This window comes from Podarcis liolepis (assembly GCF_965112155.1).
Source record: "Podarcis liolepis genome assembly, chromosome: 3".
Classification (NCBI taxonomy): Eukaryota; Metazoa; Chordata; class Lepidosauria; order Squamata; family Lacertidae; genus Podarcis; species Podarcis liolepis.
The window spans coordinates 78,258,498-78,273,348 of NC_139557.1; the positions used below are offsets into that span (position 1 = coordinate 78,258,498).

General features: G+C 41.4%; 1 protein-coding gene across 6 annotated transcripts in view; it reads right to left on the minus strand.

Annotated features, from left to right (window-relative positions):
* Positions 1 to 14,851, minus strand: part of LYST (lysosomal trafficking regulator) — a 74,243-nt gene that overhangs the window by 21,714 nt on the left and 37,678 nt on the right. For 2 of the 6 annotated variants that reach the window (XM_083496714.1, XM_083496716.1), the window contains 14 exons: positions 12,559 to 13,195; positions 11,438 to 11,615; positions 10,425 to 10,594; positions 9,118 to 9,348; positions 8,208 to 8,374; positions 7,954 to 8,106; positions 5,941 to 6,132; positions 5,030 to 5,208; positions 3,949 to 4,155; positions 3,686 to 3,862; positions 3,298 to 3,374; positions 1,496 to 1,684; positions 528 to 673; positions 345 to 441 (listed from right to left, as the gene is read on the minus strand). In XM_083496714.1, the coding sequence (XP_083352840.1) occupies positions 345 to 441; positions 528 to 673; positions 1,496 to 1,684; positions 3,298 to 3,374; positions 3,686 to 3,862; positions 3,949 to 4,155; positions 5,030 to 5,208; positions 5,941 to 6,132; positions 7,954 to 8,106; positions 8,208 to 8,374; positions 9,118 to 9,348; positions 10,425 to 10,594; positions 11,438 to 11,615; positions 12,559 to 13,195 (2,800 nt within the window). The remainder of the gene's footprint in view (positions 1 to 344; positions 442 to 527; positions 674 to 1,495; positions 1,685 to 3,297; positions 3,375 to 3,685; positions 3,863 to 3,948; positions 4,156 to 5,029; positions 5,209 to 5,940; positions 6,133 to 7,953; positions 8,107 to 8,207; positions 8,375 to 9,117; positions 9,349 to 10,424; positions 10,595 to 11,437; positions 11,616 to 12,558; positions 13,196 to 14,851) is intronic. The other 4 variants (XM_083496718.1, XM_083496715.1, XM_083496719.1 and 1 more) reach the window with 3 other exon arrangements.

Consider the following 14,851-nt stretch of genomic DNA (forward strand, 5'->3'; position numbering starts at 1 on the left):
GAAAGTGGGTATTTGCAATCCTGAATTATGCCAATTTTCCTTAGATGAAGGGCAGCATCTAATGAAGCATGGCAATCACTTCTAGCTGCACAGCAGAATTTCACCCCCTCTCCCCCAAATGCCCCCTAATTCTGTTCTTGAGGTTCTCCCAACCCTCTGGAGCATATCTGGGGAAGGCACAGGAAGCACCCAGGGAGAGGAAAGGGATCAGAAGTTCCCTTGTGCTAACGAAAATCCTTGTGCTACTGGAACTGCTTTCTTGGATACCGTCCAAAGTTTCTTTGTCACTTTTTACGCAGATGGTCTAGCTATGCAAAAGCTTTTTCTCCCCAATTCAAACTAACCTTATATGCTCACTGGCAGCTTTATCTTTTACAGTAGAAGAGTGAGAAGAATGTGTTTTGTCTTCAAAGAGATATGACAGAGGGGGTTTAATAACCTCTATTAAAAAAAACACAAAACAAAAAATTATTTTTTGCAACATTTAAGAGACGGTAACAGGAACCCCAGAGGATATTAAAGCATACCTTCAAATTTCTGCCTGTCTTTGAGAAGATACTTATTTGGAATAGTTAAGTAGCATCTCTGCAAACGCCGCCTCTCTCGGTTGGGGCCCTCTGTCGGATCTAGTTGCCAAGATGTTGGGTAGGAGCTTGGGTCATACCAGAGTGCTCTGAAAGAAGCAGCATTTCATCAGGGATTAGGGACCATCTCTGTCTTAAAACAGTGGTGCAAATTTCAGGAAGTCAAGATCTTCCCAGTGTCACCTTATGCCCAAAAACTCAGTTCTCAAGAGCCTCAAAATATTACCACACATTCAAAAAGTACAGTTAAGCTACTCATAGATAAAAATACACAATCTCTTAAGGTACTGAAAATGGAGGATGGGTATAATTTTGAGAAACTAGGAAATCAATTTGGTTCAGCTTTCAGTGACCTGCAGTAAAACGTGTTTTTATTCCATTAACCCATCCTGATTTTTGAGAGCATGTTAGAAGAAGTCTAAGTTTACTAAGTTTACGTCTTGCATGTATTCTCTATAAGAATAGGAATTTGGTTTGTATCACTCTTTCCTTGAAGATGGTGGTGGGGAACGAGGCAGACACTCATATATTCCTAAACACTTTGCTACTAATTCATTCATCAGTTTTGTAGACACAGAATGGCACAGTTCACATGCAACCCCAAACCATGGTTTTGCACTATGCAGAAAAGCCTTTGCAAGTACAAGTGAAGTGTCCAAGATGTGCTCTCTCTATTTCCACTTCTTCCTGCACAACCAGGAGTAGAGATGCCGAGATTACTTTAGCACAGTCAAGAATGAAATCTTATAGCTCAAGACACCTTCTTTAGAAGTTAAAAGGCATTAAGTCCTTTATAAACGAGCAAATATTTTCTATATGTATTTCAGATCATTTTCCTTTGAGATAAGAGACGAACACAAGAACAGCCTCTCATATCCTGAAAGGGAGATTGCCACAGTGAAGTTGCTTACCTGTCATGTGTTAGTTGCTGAATAAGTTCCTGCCAGTGCCTGCTAGCACTTAAGTCTGTTTTATACATTCCTCTGATGTGATGAATCACCTTCTTTCTTTCTATTCCTTGGGACAGAGACACAGCCTGGGTGATATCTCCAGCTGCTTTAGAAATGTCCTTCGACTTTGCATCCAGGCGCTGAAAGAGGCTGAATAAGCAAATCAACTTAAAAGGATTATCAGCTGTCTCTGTTTTATAAGAATAAAATAAGTCCAAATACTGCTAGGAACATGCCCAATTTATGGGTGGATCCAGGCATTCAAGTCTTATTCACTTATATGACAGGAATACTAAACTACTAAACTTGGTAGGAACAGATTATCTGTCAGCACAACAGTAACTATTTCATGTTTCGGAATCCGAGACACAGTACAGTGTAGCTTTAAAAAGTTAGCTTGAAATACTTCTGTTTCAAGTTGGCTTCTGCTGTGGCACTGAGAGACCATGCAAGCACTAAGGCCATTCAAGCAGAAGGCAGGGAGTGGAACTTGACATGGCCAAACACATGCAGCGGCGTAGCGTGGGTTGTCAGCACCCGGGGCAAGGCAAGTAATTTGCGCCCCCTAACCCGGGGCAAGGCAAGTAATTTGCGCCCCTAACCCCTAACCTGCCGCCGCTGCCAGCTTCTTGCTGCTGCCTGGGCCGGGTATTCACAGTTCTACAAATCTTTGGCGCTGGCTTGCTCCATTAGTTTAACTTGGGGGGGGGGTGAGAGAGAGATTGCAATCGTGCTATGTGCACCGAGAGGGGGGGCACGGTTGTAACGCAGTGGGGGGGGGGGAGAGAAGAAGAGAAACTAGCAGGAGAACCTTGATTTCCCTCTGCAGCTCTGTGGGGAAGGAGGGCGCAGACTGGGCTCCTTCCTCGCCACAAGATCCCTCGGCTGGCCGGGGCCGCGCTCCCCTCTCCCGGCCGGCAGCGCCTGCAAAGGCTGCGGGTTCCGCTGCTCCTCGGTCTCTCTTTCCACTGGTAGCGAGAGCGGGTGGGAGGGGGCCACCCGGGAGCCGGAAATGGGTGCCAAATAAGGAGAGCGGGGGCCTGGATCCTGGCCTTGTTTGGCGCTTCCCCTCAGCCGGTCGCCCAGCCAAGCCCGCGGCGGCGGCGAGGCGATGCCCGCGCAGGGGGGCGCCCACCCCTCGGCCCCCGCCCGGCACTGCCGCCCCAGCACCTGCCCGCTCCTCCCAAGGGGCCTCCTCTCCCTCCCGCCTCTTCGCAGCAGTCCTCGCGGGGCGGACAGGCTCGACTCTCCCCTCCCTCTTGCGCCCCATCCCGCGCCCGATCCTGGCCAGGCTCCGGCTCCGGACCTCCTTGCTAGCGCCTGCTACTCCCCCTGGTCACCCAGCCCGACCCCTCCTCCCAAAGGAGCTGAGCCCCGAGGCTCTTCGGCGACTCTGGAGGTGGCGAGTGCGCCCCCCCAGATGTTGCGCCCGGTGCGGCTGGCACCCCTGGCACCCCCCACGCTACGCCACTGAACACATGGGACTGTTGCTACTGGAAATTGTAAGCTTCTGTTGAGTTTGCCACCTCCTCCTTTGTGATGTGTCATTAAATAAAATATGACGTGACACTATGCCATGCATTTCCCTTTGTTTCACTATAGAGGCGGTTAGAAGTGGGGAAACACATGGTATGATGCGATCCCATATGTATCTCATTTGATGGCAGTGTTGGAATTTGGTAGAAACAAGATTGGTAATGGTGCTGCTTTTGGTGACAACTTCACACCTAATGCCATTCTTAATGAAAACAGGAACAACTTACGTTTGCCTATTATTAGCCATAGTCTTCTCCCAAGCAGCTTTGTTTACATCTTCCTCTGCCTCATATTTTTTTTGATCCTGACAAAAAATTGTTAGAAAAAAGATTTAGGGGCTCTTTTCTTTTCAGTTACTTACCAGTATTTTCTTATTTCTTGTATCAATGATTCATTTTAAAGCATTTTATAAGCTTCTCCTTTTTTATTATCTTCAGAAAAATGTTCCAGAAATCTCTAGAAAGCAATCTTTTGTGGCACAAAAGCTAGCTCTCTCAACTGATGTATACATCTCCTAAACAAGGCAAAAATGTGACTTTGTCCCCTAAAGACCATTTCAATGACAATTAGTCAAATGAAGATCAAGAAGAACAGTGATTGTATAGACTTACGCACCTCTCTCATAGCTTTTATAAGGTCTGGCTTTGGTGGTGCGTTGAGAGGAATATATTTGTAACCACAAAGTTTTAATGCATTCATAAACACTCCCACTGCTAACTGATCTTCATTGGACAGCTGCTCCTTGTGATCGTGCATTAACTCAAATAAGTAGAGTGACAGTTTGGGCCCATGCTGAAAAGCAAAACAAGAATTGTAAGTAATTGGTTTTAAGGTCAATGGATTTCTCGTTCAGTGTTAAGAAGCACCACCATGCTTACTTGCAAAGTTGGACTTAGACAGTCTCGCAAAATTTCCTGGTGGCTGATTTCAGATAGGATCTCCAGAGTTTGCTTTCTCTCCTGTAAAGGGCGTGCTGGAGACAGAGCATGCACAAGCAATCTTCCAAGCTGCACGCGAAAAGTATCCTTACATGACAAGAGAATTCTCTTCCACTGTTGCTTCGGGGTACTAGATCTACTTGTGCCCTAAAGAAATAAAAAAAGTTTAGAGAACTTAACCAGATGCTTTTTCCTAATCTGACAAATAAAGCCTCTGTTTGATTTTGTACATAAAACAAAATGCAAGTAACATAATGCACTGTCATTGAAGATTCCACCCCCTCCTGCTATGAATAAGGTTTCAGATATATATCCAGTGCTTTTTTCTTTAAAAAATGTTTAGGGGTCCTCTCATTTTCCTACTCATATTGAAATACTGCCCCTCAATGAGGCCAGACTTAGATTCACAAAATGTTTAGGGGTATGTGTACCCCTGTGTACCCCCAGAAAAAGCACTGTATATATCACATACACAAATGGAGGTAAAAGCCAAAAGCTTTAATAAAAATGGCTTCAATCAACAAGAACAAATTTTTACAGGATTGGGTTCAAAAACTTTGGAATGTTTTAATACTGTTCAAGCTGCATATCAAATCCACATTCAACAGTTACTAAATAAGATGTACCGTATTTTTTGCACCATAACACTCGCTTTTTTCCTCCTAGAAAGTAAGGGGAAATGTCTGTGCGTGTTATGGAGGAAATGCCTACGGGTGGCATGCCTACGGATTTTCCTCCTCTAAAAACTACATGCGTGTTATGGTCGGGTGCGTGTTATAGAGGGAAAAATACGGTAATTATTTAGAAACTTTATGCAAGTTCCAATAAGAAACATATTCTGACCCCAAACCTAAATACACATGCACCCTAAGAGATAATTTTGGCTTACAGGTTAAAAGAGAACTGAGAAAATAAAGGGGGAAAACAAATTGTAAGACCTGTATATCCAGAATACATAAAGGGGGATTGAGGTATTGGAGACAACAGGCTGCAGGAGATAACACCAAGCATGGTAACTTACAACAGATAATCCAATTCCTTCGATCATTATCTTCAAAATTTCTTTCAAGAAAGCAAATTTTAGGCTAGGTTGCTCTGGTTGATCCTCCTTTTCTGCCTCTTCCATCTGTGAAACTGAAAGTCTGCTCTGCACTGGGTCCTCCATTATGTCCAGAATATCAAGGCAGTTTTCAGAAAACTCTGTAATTTTTAAAAAAAACATTGTTAGGTCAGTGTTAAAAATCAGATGATTCCAATCCGGAGCCACGTTCACCCTTTTTAAAGCGACACAAGTAATATCCACTATAATGTGTATAAAAATAAATTTATTCAAGCCTGTGTTTGGCTGAATTGTGCTGTAAGTTGGGAAAAATCTTGTTACTGCTTCTCTCAATGTGGGCTATTGCATTTTTCATGAATTTTAGAGTTTTGTAAGTCACCTTACTAGGATAGTGCGCTCAGAGAGGTGGCTTAAGAACTCTTTTAAATAATACTGCAGCAAATGACCTTGAGTTGTATCCAACAATGTCAAAGTAGATCCCCTGAAATCAATGGATTTCATCAACATTGATTTCAATGGGTCTACTCCATACTGACTTCATATATTTCCTCACATTCTTATTAGCTAATTTGTTTAATTTTACATCCTGAAAGTGTGGCCATTTTGTAAAACTCCGTGCAACAATTCCAATCTTACTTCTGTCTAAAAACAAATATTAATGCTTCTCATGTAAGCCAAGCAAGCCAGAAATGGCAATGCCCTTTTCAGTTTGGCAAAACCAATGCTATGTCCTAGTGGATTGCAAATATTCAATTAAGGAAGTTGATAATATAGCTATTGGTAAATGGGATGAGTTTTAAGGTTGTTGTTGTTACTACCCCACCCATTTAATATTAAAAACAACCTGATAATTTTTGAAGGAGTATTATTACCTTGATACATGAACCTGTTGGTTGACAGAACAGTAATTCTCTGTAACCTCTGTGTAAGCTCTGCTTCGGAGGCACAAACAGGGTTGTCATGACTCATTCTTCGCTGCATCATCAAATTGAGTTCATCGCTTGCAATTGTGCGCATTCTCATTAGCAATGTGTCTGACTGAGCAAGAGAAAATTTTCTAGCTGCTTCAAAATGAAAAAGAAATATCGACAGAAAAAGAAACATCAATAAAAGAGCTATCGATTAAGAGCCCCAGCGCTACTGATAAAGACTCTAGTGGTGATCAAAAGGAGGGAAACTTTCAATTTTCTTAGGAAAGGAGCACAAATGTTAGACAATTCATCAATGTGAACTAAAAGGGGGGTGGGGGGAATCAGCCAGGCTAAGTGTCAAAACAGCTTCAAGAAATCTAGCTGATTTACATATCATCAAAACATTTTTGATGACACGATGCTCTAAATCTAATTCTGCAAAACCATTTCCTGAGAAATGTTTTTTCAGAATGAGCTGGTAGGCACAGCTACCATTACTGCACCTGTATCTGTAGGGAATGAACAGAAAGCAGTTCCAAAAGGGGACAGGAGGGACGACTCCAAATTTAACAGACTGAAGGAGGAAGGCATCTGAGGTTGACCGTAAGAAAGGAAATGTTGTCTTGGTAGATGAGGAATAATGGAGTCTTTCATTGCAATTGAACCTTTGTTTTAAACAAAAAAAATATCAGTTTTATGTGACTAATCTGAAGTACAGTGGTGCCTCGCAAGATGAAAAGAATCCGTTCCGTGATTCTCTTCGTCTAGCGTTTTTTTCGTTTTGCGAAGCAAGCCCATTGACGAATTAGAGGATTAGCGCTATTAGCGGCTTTTAGCGGCTTATCGGATCAGCTGATAAGCGTCTTAGTGGCTTAGAAAAAGGGGGGGGAGGAAAAAAAGCCCGCAGGAACTCGCAAGACATTTTCGTCTTGCGAAGCAAGCCCATAGGAGATTCGTTTTGCGAAGCACCTCCAAAACGGAAAACTCTTTCGTCTAGCGAGTTTTCTGTCTTGCGAGGCATTCGTCTTGCGGGGCACCACTGTATATACATACTGCAAAGTCCTTTTACAACAAAATAAAATAAAATCAGAGTTCAAAGAGAGTCTAGAAACAGGAAAGGTTGAACTGGCACTCCAGTTCTGAAAATGGCAGTAGGCTATTGGGTGAATTGATGGAGATCAAATGTGCCCAAGGATATGTCTACACTAGCTGTTTTCTGAACTCATAACTAAATAATGATGACCAGGTGCAGTCTAGGGATGGAGAGTATGTCCATTTTGGATTCTCAGAGTTTTCCATTTTTCTAACCTTAGCATTCGAATCAAGCCCTCGTGAAAAATTGTTATCATCTGGGTGCTCATTTTTCCTAGCATACATATTTTTGCAAACAACCTTCCCTAATATAATGCACTTTTGTTAAGTCATTTTTGCACTCAGGTGCATTTTAATGCACACTTTCCCCTAATACATGCATCTTTGTACACATTTTTTGCTGTACAACTGCATTACAAAATTTAGAGACGCACAAAAGGAAGGCTTGCGTATTGTTTCAGGAAGGGGAAATTTGGTACACTTTCATGAGAACTGAACAGGATTTCTCCACTATGTTTAGTCGGTACCCCATCCTGATTCCTGTCTCTGATCAATGCTCCTCTTCCAGTTTGTGCTGTTTTTATGCAGTCCCAAAAAGTCTGCCTCTCCCTAGCCAGTGTCCTGCTGGTCCTCCTCTATATGAAAGGGCACCTAATTATCTGTGCACACATGCAATGTTGTTATTTAACTGAACTGGTTCAAAATTGTATGTCCCAATCCTGCTTTGCAAAGTCCCTGATAACAATATTCACTCATGGGAAACTAACATTTTAAAAGAACATCTCCACAATGGGATAGCTTTCACAGCAAATTATGATCAGGGATTTCTAATTTCAAAGAAAAAAGAAAAAGAAACAACTTGTGCTGAATTTCATTACTCACCAGCGATGCTCTGACGTTTTTGCAATATAGCCTGCTGATGTGAAGGAATTAATTGGGACGAATTGCTTAGATCTTCTGAGTCTTGATTTGCTGCGGTTTTTATGAACTCAATGCCTGCTTGTAGGACTCTGAACTGCAAAGCAATGGCCATATCTGAAAGGAAGAGATCAAGCATTTCTTCAAACTGTGAAATTGTTAAAATAAATAAAAAAGTTACTTTTCAGTACATTCACACAAAGGAACTTGTGACATACTCTGTGTTCTTTCATTCTTGCTGTTCTGAAGATGTCCAAGTAACACCATGAGATCTTCAATAATCCGAAAATACTGGGAACCTGAAGAGCTGCAGGCATGGATTGTCACCGCTACAAGTAACTGCTGTATATCACACACAAGTAACCTGTAGTCGTTTGAGATGCTGCTGCAAAGGAAGTTAAATCGTTCACTTGAATTCCATTATTTTTATAAGAACGACACACATATTCAGTGCCAACTAACCTGTATCTACCCTAATCCCATTATTTGCTTGGCAATTCCTGACCTTCCCATCCAATACTTAATTTATACATCTAACTAAGAACCGTAAGCTTTCTAGGAAATGTCCATCGAAAGATGTTCATCCTGTGCAATGACCAGCACATTCTAAACAAATGTTTATAACAGCATGCAAAGCTTAAAAAGTTGAATACAGGAAACCCTATAGCAGGGGTCAGCAAACTTTTTCAACAGAAGGCCAGTCAAGTGTCCCTCAGACCTTGTGGGGGGCCAGACTATATTCTGGAAAAAAGAATATGAACAAATTCCTATGCCCCACAAATAACCCAGAGATGCATTTTAAATAAAAGGACACATTCTGCTCATGTAAAAACACGCTGATTCCCAGACCGTCCGCAGGCTGGATTTAGAAGGCGATTGGGCCGGAACCGGCCCCCGGGCCTTAGCTTGCCTACTCATGCCCTATAAGGACTTGTTATGCTAAGATAACAAGCACTCTCTTTGGCAACAGAATTTATTAGACCCATTACTAATTTAAGAATGGAAATGTGCTCTCCTGTCACTTGCGTACTGCTTCTTGGGACAAGACTGCCTGTTACTTGAACAAAAACTAGAGCAATCTATACAGTGTAGGAATTCTAAAATAGTAGGGACTAATCCATCACTTACTTGGCTTCTAACCCGTTGAGAGCTGCCAAAGTATTGCACAGTGCATATAGCAAGCCATTATCTAGCAGCATGTCTGCCATTTTAGAACAGGAGTTTATGATTTGCATCAGGAAACAGAGGGAGTTATGCAGCAGGACGCTATCGTAGAGGGAGTTCTCTATAAGCCCCAGAACAGGTATCACACACCACTTTTGAAAAAGTCCAGCACCTTTCACATCTTCTAAATCAAAGCTGTTAAAGGGAGGAAAAGGCAATCTGTAATGCAGCTTTAAATATGCAACAAAAATAACAATCAACCCACATCTTATTGACCTTTCTGTGTTAGGCTATTAGAAACAAGATGGAACTTGGATTTACAAATTCGTATGCGGTTAATAACAAGGTATGTGGATGAAATCAAACCTCTGGCACTGAATAGCATCATGATTTGACACACAGCACTATCCTAAATACTTAATTTGCTAGCCTAACAAGTCCTGGGATTTAATAATAAGAGATAACAAATTCAATTCAGCTTCTGTATTACAGGACAGAGAAAAATCACATTAGTAGAAAAGCTAAAAATCTTATTGGCTATGATAAACCCTACTGGCTGTGATAAATCATTCTGCTGCTGGCACCATCATGAACACAAAGTCAGGAAAATCTTTGCTATAAATAAAATAACTTGGCCACAAACAGAGACTTTGATACACTGCAGGGATTAGCAGTGAAACAATTAGATGAGGGGTGAAAAACCTGCTCTCCTTTCCTTTCCTTTCTTTTCCTTTCCAACACCAGTAGACTCTCACTAGTAGAACTAAACCCTCGGGGTCCCTTCCAACTCTACAATTCTGTGATTCTCCTGGAGCCTGCCTAAACACACACACACACACACACACACACACACACACACGTCTTGCCCAGGGTATCTTTAAAATTGGGAGAAACCCTGGAGAAGATTTTGCGCATGTAAAGGGGGAGAAGAGGAAATTAAAGAGCTGTTTCACCAATGGAACACTATTAGTGCTGCTTTGGATACAACCAAATGAGCCTAATCTGGCCAAATACAACACACAGTACAAAAGAAGGAGTGTATATTTCACAAAACAAAATAAGGATTGATGAAATGGTTTTCTTTGAGGTGCGCCAATGGAACTGGAGTTCTTATGAACTGTTTATAGCATAAATTGATTTATTCTGAGTAGGCCTTTGCAGGGAAATGAAGGCACTTGGCAAGCAATTTATATTTGCCTACAGCATACTGCCCAATTTTTAGCTCAGCTAAAAATAAGTTAATCTATAGAGGATAAAAAAGTATTAGTTACTCTTCATCAAGACCGACTGAACGACCAAACAGCATTTCCATGAAGCATTCCATAAGTTCTTGAGTGCCTTGGTGAAGATATAACTGGTTAGCTAACAAAGAGAAACCACGATTCTTCAGGAACTTCTCCTTTTGTTCCCTGGTTGCTCTGCTGAAATACGTGTCCAAAAGCTGAGGGAACAGAAGAATGATTTTAAGTTATTCATTATGAAATTCCTTTTCTAAAACTATTTAAGGTAGCAATCATGCCATTGCTTGTGGCAGTGAATTCCATATACACATTTAATATAATTATACTTAATATATATTGTACTTATTTCCCACTCTTACATGTTAATTCTGGTGGTTTCCCATTCAGAGAAGAGAAGATATATACCGTATATAAAACAATGCTCAGGGCCGGATTTAGGTTTAATGAGGCCCTAAGCTACTGAAGGTAATGGGGCCCTTTATATGTCCAGCTGTCCTTTGTCAACAACAAATTGTCACTGTTTCTTGTGTTGAATATATGGTAATTTATAGACCTAATAGGTATCTAAAGCCATTTGCACATAACAAATAGGAGCCTACACAACACAAAACACTGTTGCTGTATGTAGATTTTATTTGTTTTTTATCTTATATTTTGGAAATGTACTTCCAGTGGTGTGTTTTTTACTTTACATTTTTTGGGGGGGCCCAAGAGAGTGGGGCCCTAAGCTATAGCTTGTTTAGCTTATGTGTAAATCTGACACAGACAATGCTGCATGATCATGTGCTTCTAGGCCATTCACTGGCATTCATTCATTAAATAAACTACTTTTTATACCATATTCTAAACCTACAGCTAGTCAACTTCATTGGGTGTCCCCTATTTTTAGTATTATGGTAGCGGGAGTGAGAGAAGATGTTCAGGAAAGGTCCCTAGTTACAGCTTTGATTGTGACCCATGAGATTGATTAAGCAGTTTAATAAGGCTGCAAATGTGTATATTATACTTTTACACAAACACAAACAAACACGTATTTTTCCTACTTTAATAACTCCTTGTTGTATGAGAGGAGACGGATGGTTCACAAGAACTATGAGAACATCTGGCTGAATAAGCTTGTCCATCACATCTTGAAGCATGACATCTGGCAAGATCAAAAGTACTCTCCTCAAGAGCTGATAAAAACCACAGCATACGAGTACGAGACAGTCTTCTGTTGATCTGATCGGAAGAAGAGAGTTTATTACTAAGATGCCCTTTGTATTTATTGTTGCACAGTAGTAGAAGATTGCAGCCATTGCCAGAATGAGTGGGGGCTGGAATGCAACAAGAAGAATGGTAATCCACTTGCTTCTGCCTCAACTGCACCATGTCTTACACCCAGTAGAAGAGAATGAATCTCTTTAATAGAAAGTTATCTTAATAGCTCCACTCTTTATATAAAACTCTACAGCATGAGTCCTATCCAAAAGGAAAGTTCCAATATGTAATTCATGAACACAATCACATGGAGAATTGTGTCTTGTGAAGGGGCACAAGTTACCAGACAAACTGTGGTTGCTGAAAACACCACTACAGTAGAATAAAATAATCCAGGTCGCATGCATGCATACATATAAATAAATAGTATTTTTCTCTGTGTGACTGCATATTAAGTGGTTTATTGTGTCCCTAAGGTCCTGCAAAATAGGTCCATTTCACACATATATAAAAAGCCATTCTTTGCAATTCTGTGATCCCAAACGGCTTTTGTGACCTTCTCAAACTTGTCCTTTAAAAAAAAAGAGGCCATAGCAATTTCTACACTTTGCCCATGCCTACTTGCCATGAACCCAAGGGTTGATCATGGATCCATGCAGCCCTCAGTTCCAAAAAGATTAACCACTCTTGTTCTAAGGCAGTTGTGGGGAACAGTTTGGCTCTTCAGCTGCTGCTGAACTACAACTCCCATCAGCCCCAGCAAGCGTGGTCAATGGCCAGGGATAATGGGAGCTGTAGTTCAGCAATGTCTGGAGGACCTGAGGTTGCCCACCTCTGTTCTGAGGGATGATTCACCTAATATTTTGGGGCTACTTTTGTCCACAAAATCAGCCAAGCAAAGTTCAGTTCTTGCCACGTGAAAACTGCATGAACGTGAGAATTATAAACTTTCACATCCACGTACCTATCAGCAGTGGTTTCGGATTTCAGAGGAGCCTGTTTGCTAGTCGAGGAAAAGGCGAGATGTTCCCAGTCTTCCGAAGCTACACTCTTATCAGCCAGGCTTGGCCAACGAGCGATGGTGGATCCACTATGAGCTGAAAAGGCTAATCCCAAACCTGCAAAGCTGCCATGACTTTTCTGAAAGGTAGACAACCCTTTCAGATTGTCAGGACGCCTCAGGGACAATGCGGGTGCAGCGCCATCTTCACTAGATTTCACTCCTGTGTTTGCTTCTTGGTTCTCTGAAGGCTTGTCCAACATTTCCACCTCTTCCTTTGAAATATCAAACGTCTCAGCAGAAGTCAACTCTCCCACATTTACAACTGTTTTTGCAGATTCGCAGCTACTGAGTAAATGCGCCTCCTGCATCATTTTAAAGACCTCCAAGCTCTTTACCAAATTATTTTTATGCAGTAGCTCATCTACGTCAGTCTTTCGAAGTATATTCAAGTTCTCAGCACTGCTGCCCACGTTCCCACAGAACCCTTTTCGGTGCATTTGTGGAGAGGAAGTCAGAGATGTTGGTAGGCTTTTACACCGCCGGTCAGGTGCCTGAGGAACTGCTGTCTGTAGTTCACTGATTTCAGAAGAATCATTTCCTGAGAAAACAAATATGGCAAGTGCTATTCTCAATATTTTTTTTTACATCAGTCCTTAATGAAAATATTACAGTGGAACCTTGGTTCTCCAACTTAATCTGTTCTGGGAGTCCATTCAACTCCTAAAATGGTTTGAGAACCAAGGTGCAGCTTCCAATTGGCTGCAGAAAGCTCCTACAGCCAATCAGAAGCCACGGAAGCCATGCTGGGCATTCGGCTTCCAAAGAAGGTTTCAGGGTCAGTGGCTACTAGAAGCTGGAGGTAGGAAAGCTTCCGAACACCAGTTGCCGAAAATCATGGGAGAGGAAAGAGCTCTTGTGTTCATGTCCCTGGTTTCCCACATGTATCTGGTTGGCCACTGTGAGAACAGGATGCTGGACTAGATGGAGCACTGGCTTGGTCCACCAGGTTCTTCTTATGTTCTTAAGGTCCACAAAGTGCTTCTGGATAAAACCTAATACTGTTCTTCGCCCATTATTTAAGTTCACTCACACTCATTCATCTTTACTGTTACAGATAGGTAGCCGTGTTGGTCTGCCATAGTCAAAATAAAAAAAATTCCTTCTAGTAGCACCTTAAAGACCAACTAAGTTAGTTCTTGGTATGAGCTTTCGTGTGCATGCACACTTCTTCAGATACACATCTGAAGAAGTGTGTATCTGAAGGTGTGTATCTGAAGAAGTGTGCATGCACACGAAAGCTCATACCAAGAACTAACTTAGTTGGTCTTTAAGGTGCTACTAGAAGGAATTTTTTTATTTATTCATCTTTACTGTCTTCCTTGTCAACAACCAACTCCTCTCTTAACGCTACTCTAGGGAAGAAATTCCACCAGCACTTTCCCACCTAATTTAACTGAAATTAACATGCCCACTGAACAAAAAACCAGCTACTAGTTTGTAAATTAAATATTGTTTTTGTATAATATAAGCAGTATGCCACTGTTTTGAAGGTTGGTAATGTACTGTTACTTGCTGCTGATAAACTGAAGGTAAAAAACTTATTTGGCATCTTATAAATACGTTTTCACATTGCTATGTATTTGTAGCAATGCCAAAGGGACTAAAAGGGAGTGCTTAAGTTTTCCTTGCCACTGTTTCTCCAGTCGAAACACACATTTTTTCACTAGCATGGTCTGAAACACAAGTAATCAGGGATTTTGAACTTTGGGTGGGGACATCTACACTGGGGGTGAGAGACCACAGCTCTGTTCCAAACATTTGTTTGTTAACATGTATTGTGTCCCTAAAGCAGAGGCTCTAAAGCATAATAAGTCAGGACCTTTATGTAGAAAGGACTATATTTCATAACAGTTACCTACAGCAAGCTACTGGAGAACATCCATTTCTTGAAAAAGTTTCCTGCTGCATTATAATTAATGTCAGCTAAATATAGGCTGTTAATTGGTTTCGCACACAAAGTGTTCATACAGCATTTTATATCATGCCTCCAAAGTAAAACGGATGTCACACATGTCTTCTGAGTCATGCTTCAGTACACAAGGCAAGCAGAGCACCAGGACTTGTAGGAAATACTTCAGAAGTCCTAAATACAGAATGTTCCCGGGCTACAGTGGTCTTGGGCATAGAATATCTGTGTAATTTGACATTTCTGTGGCTGTTTATGGTGTGAAGGCTGCCATAAACAGATTTGCCC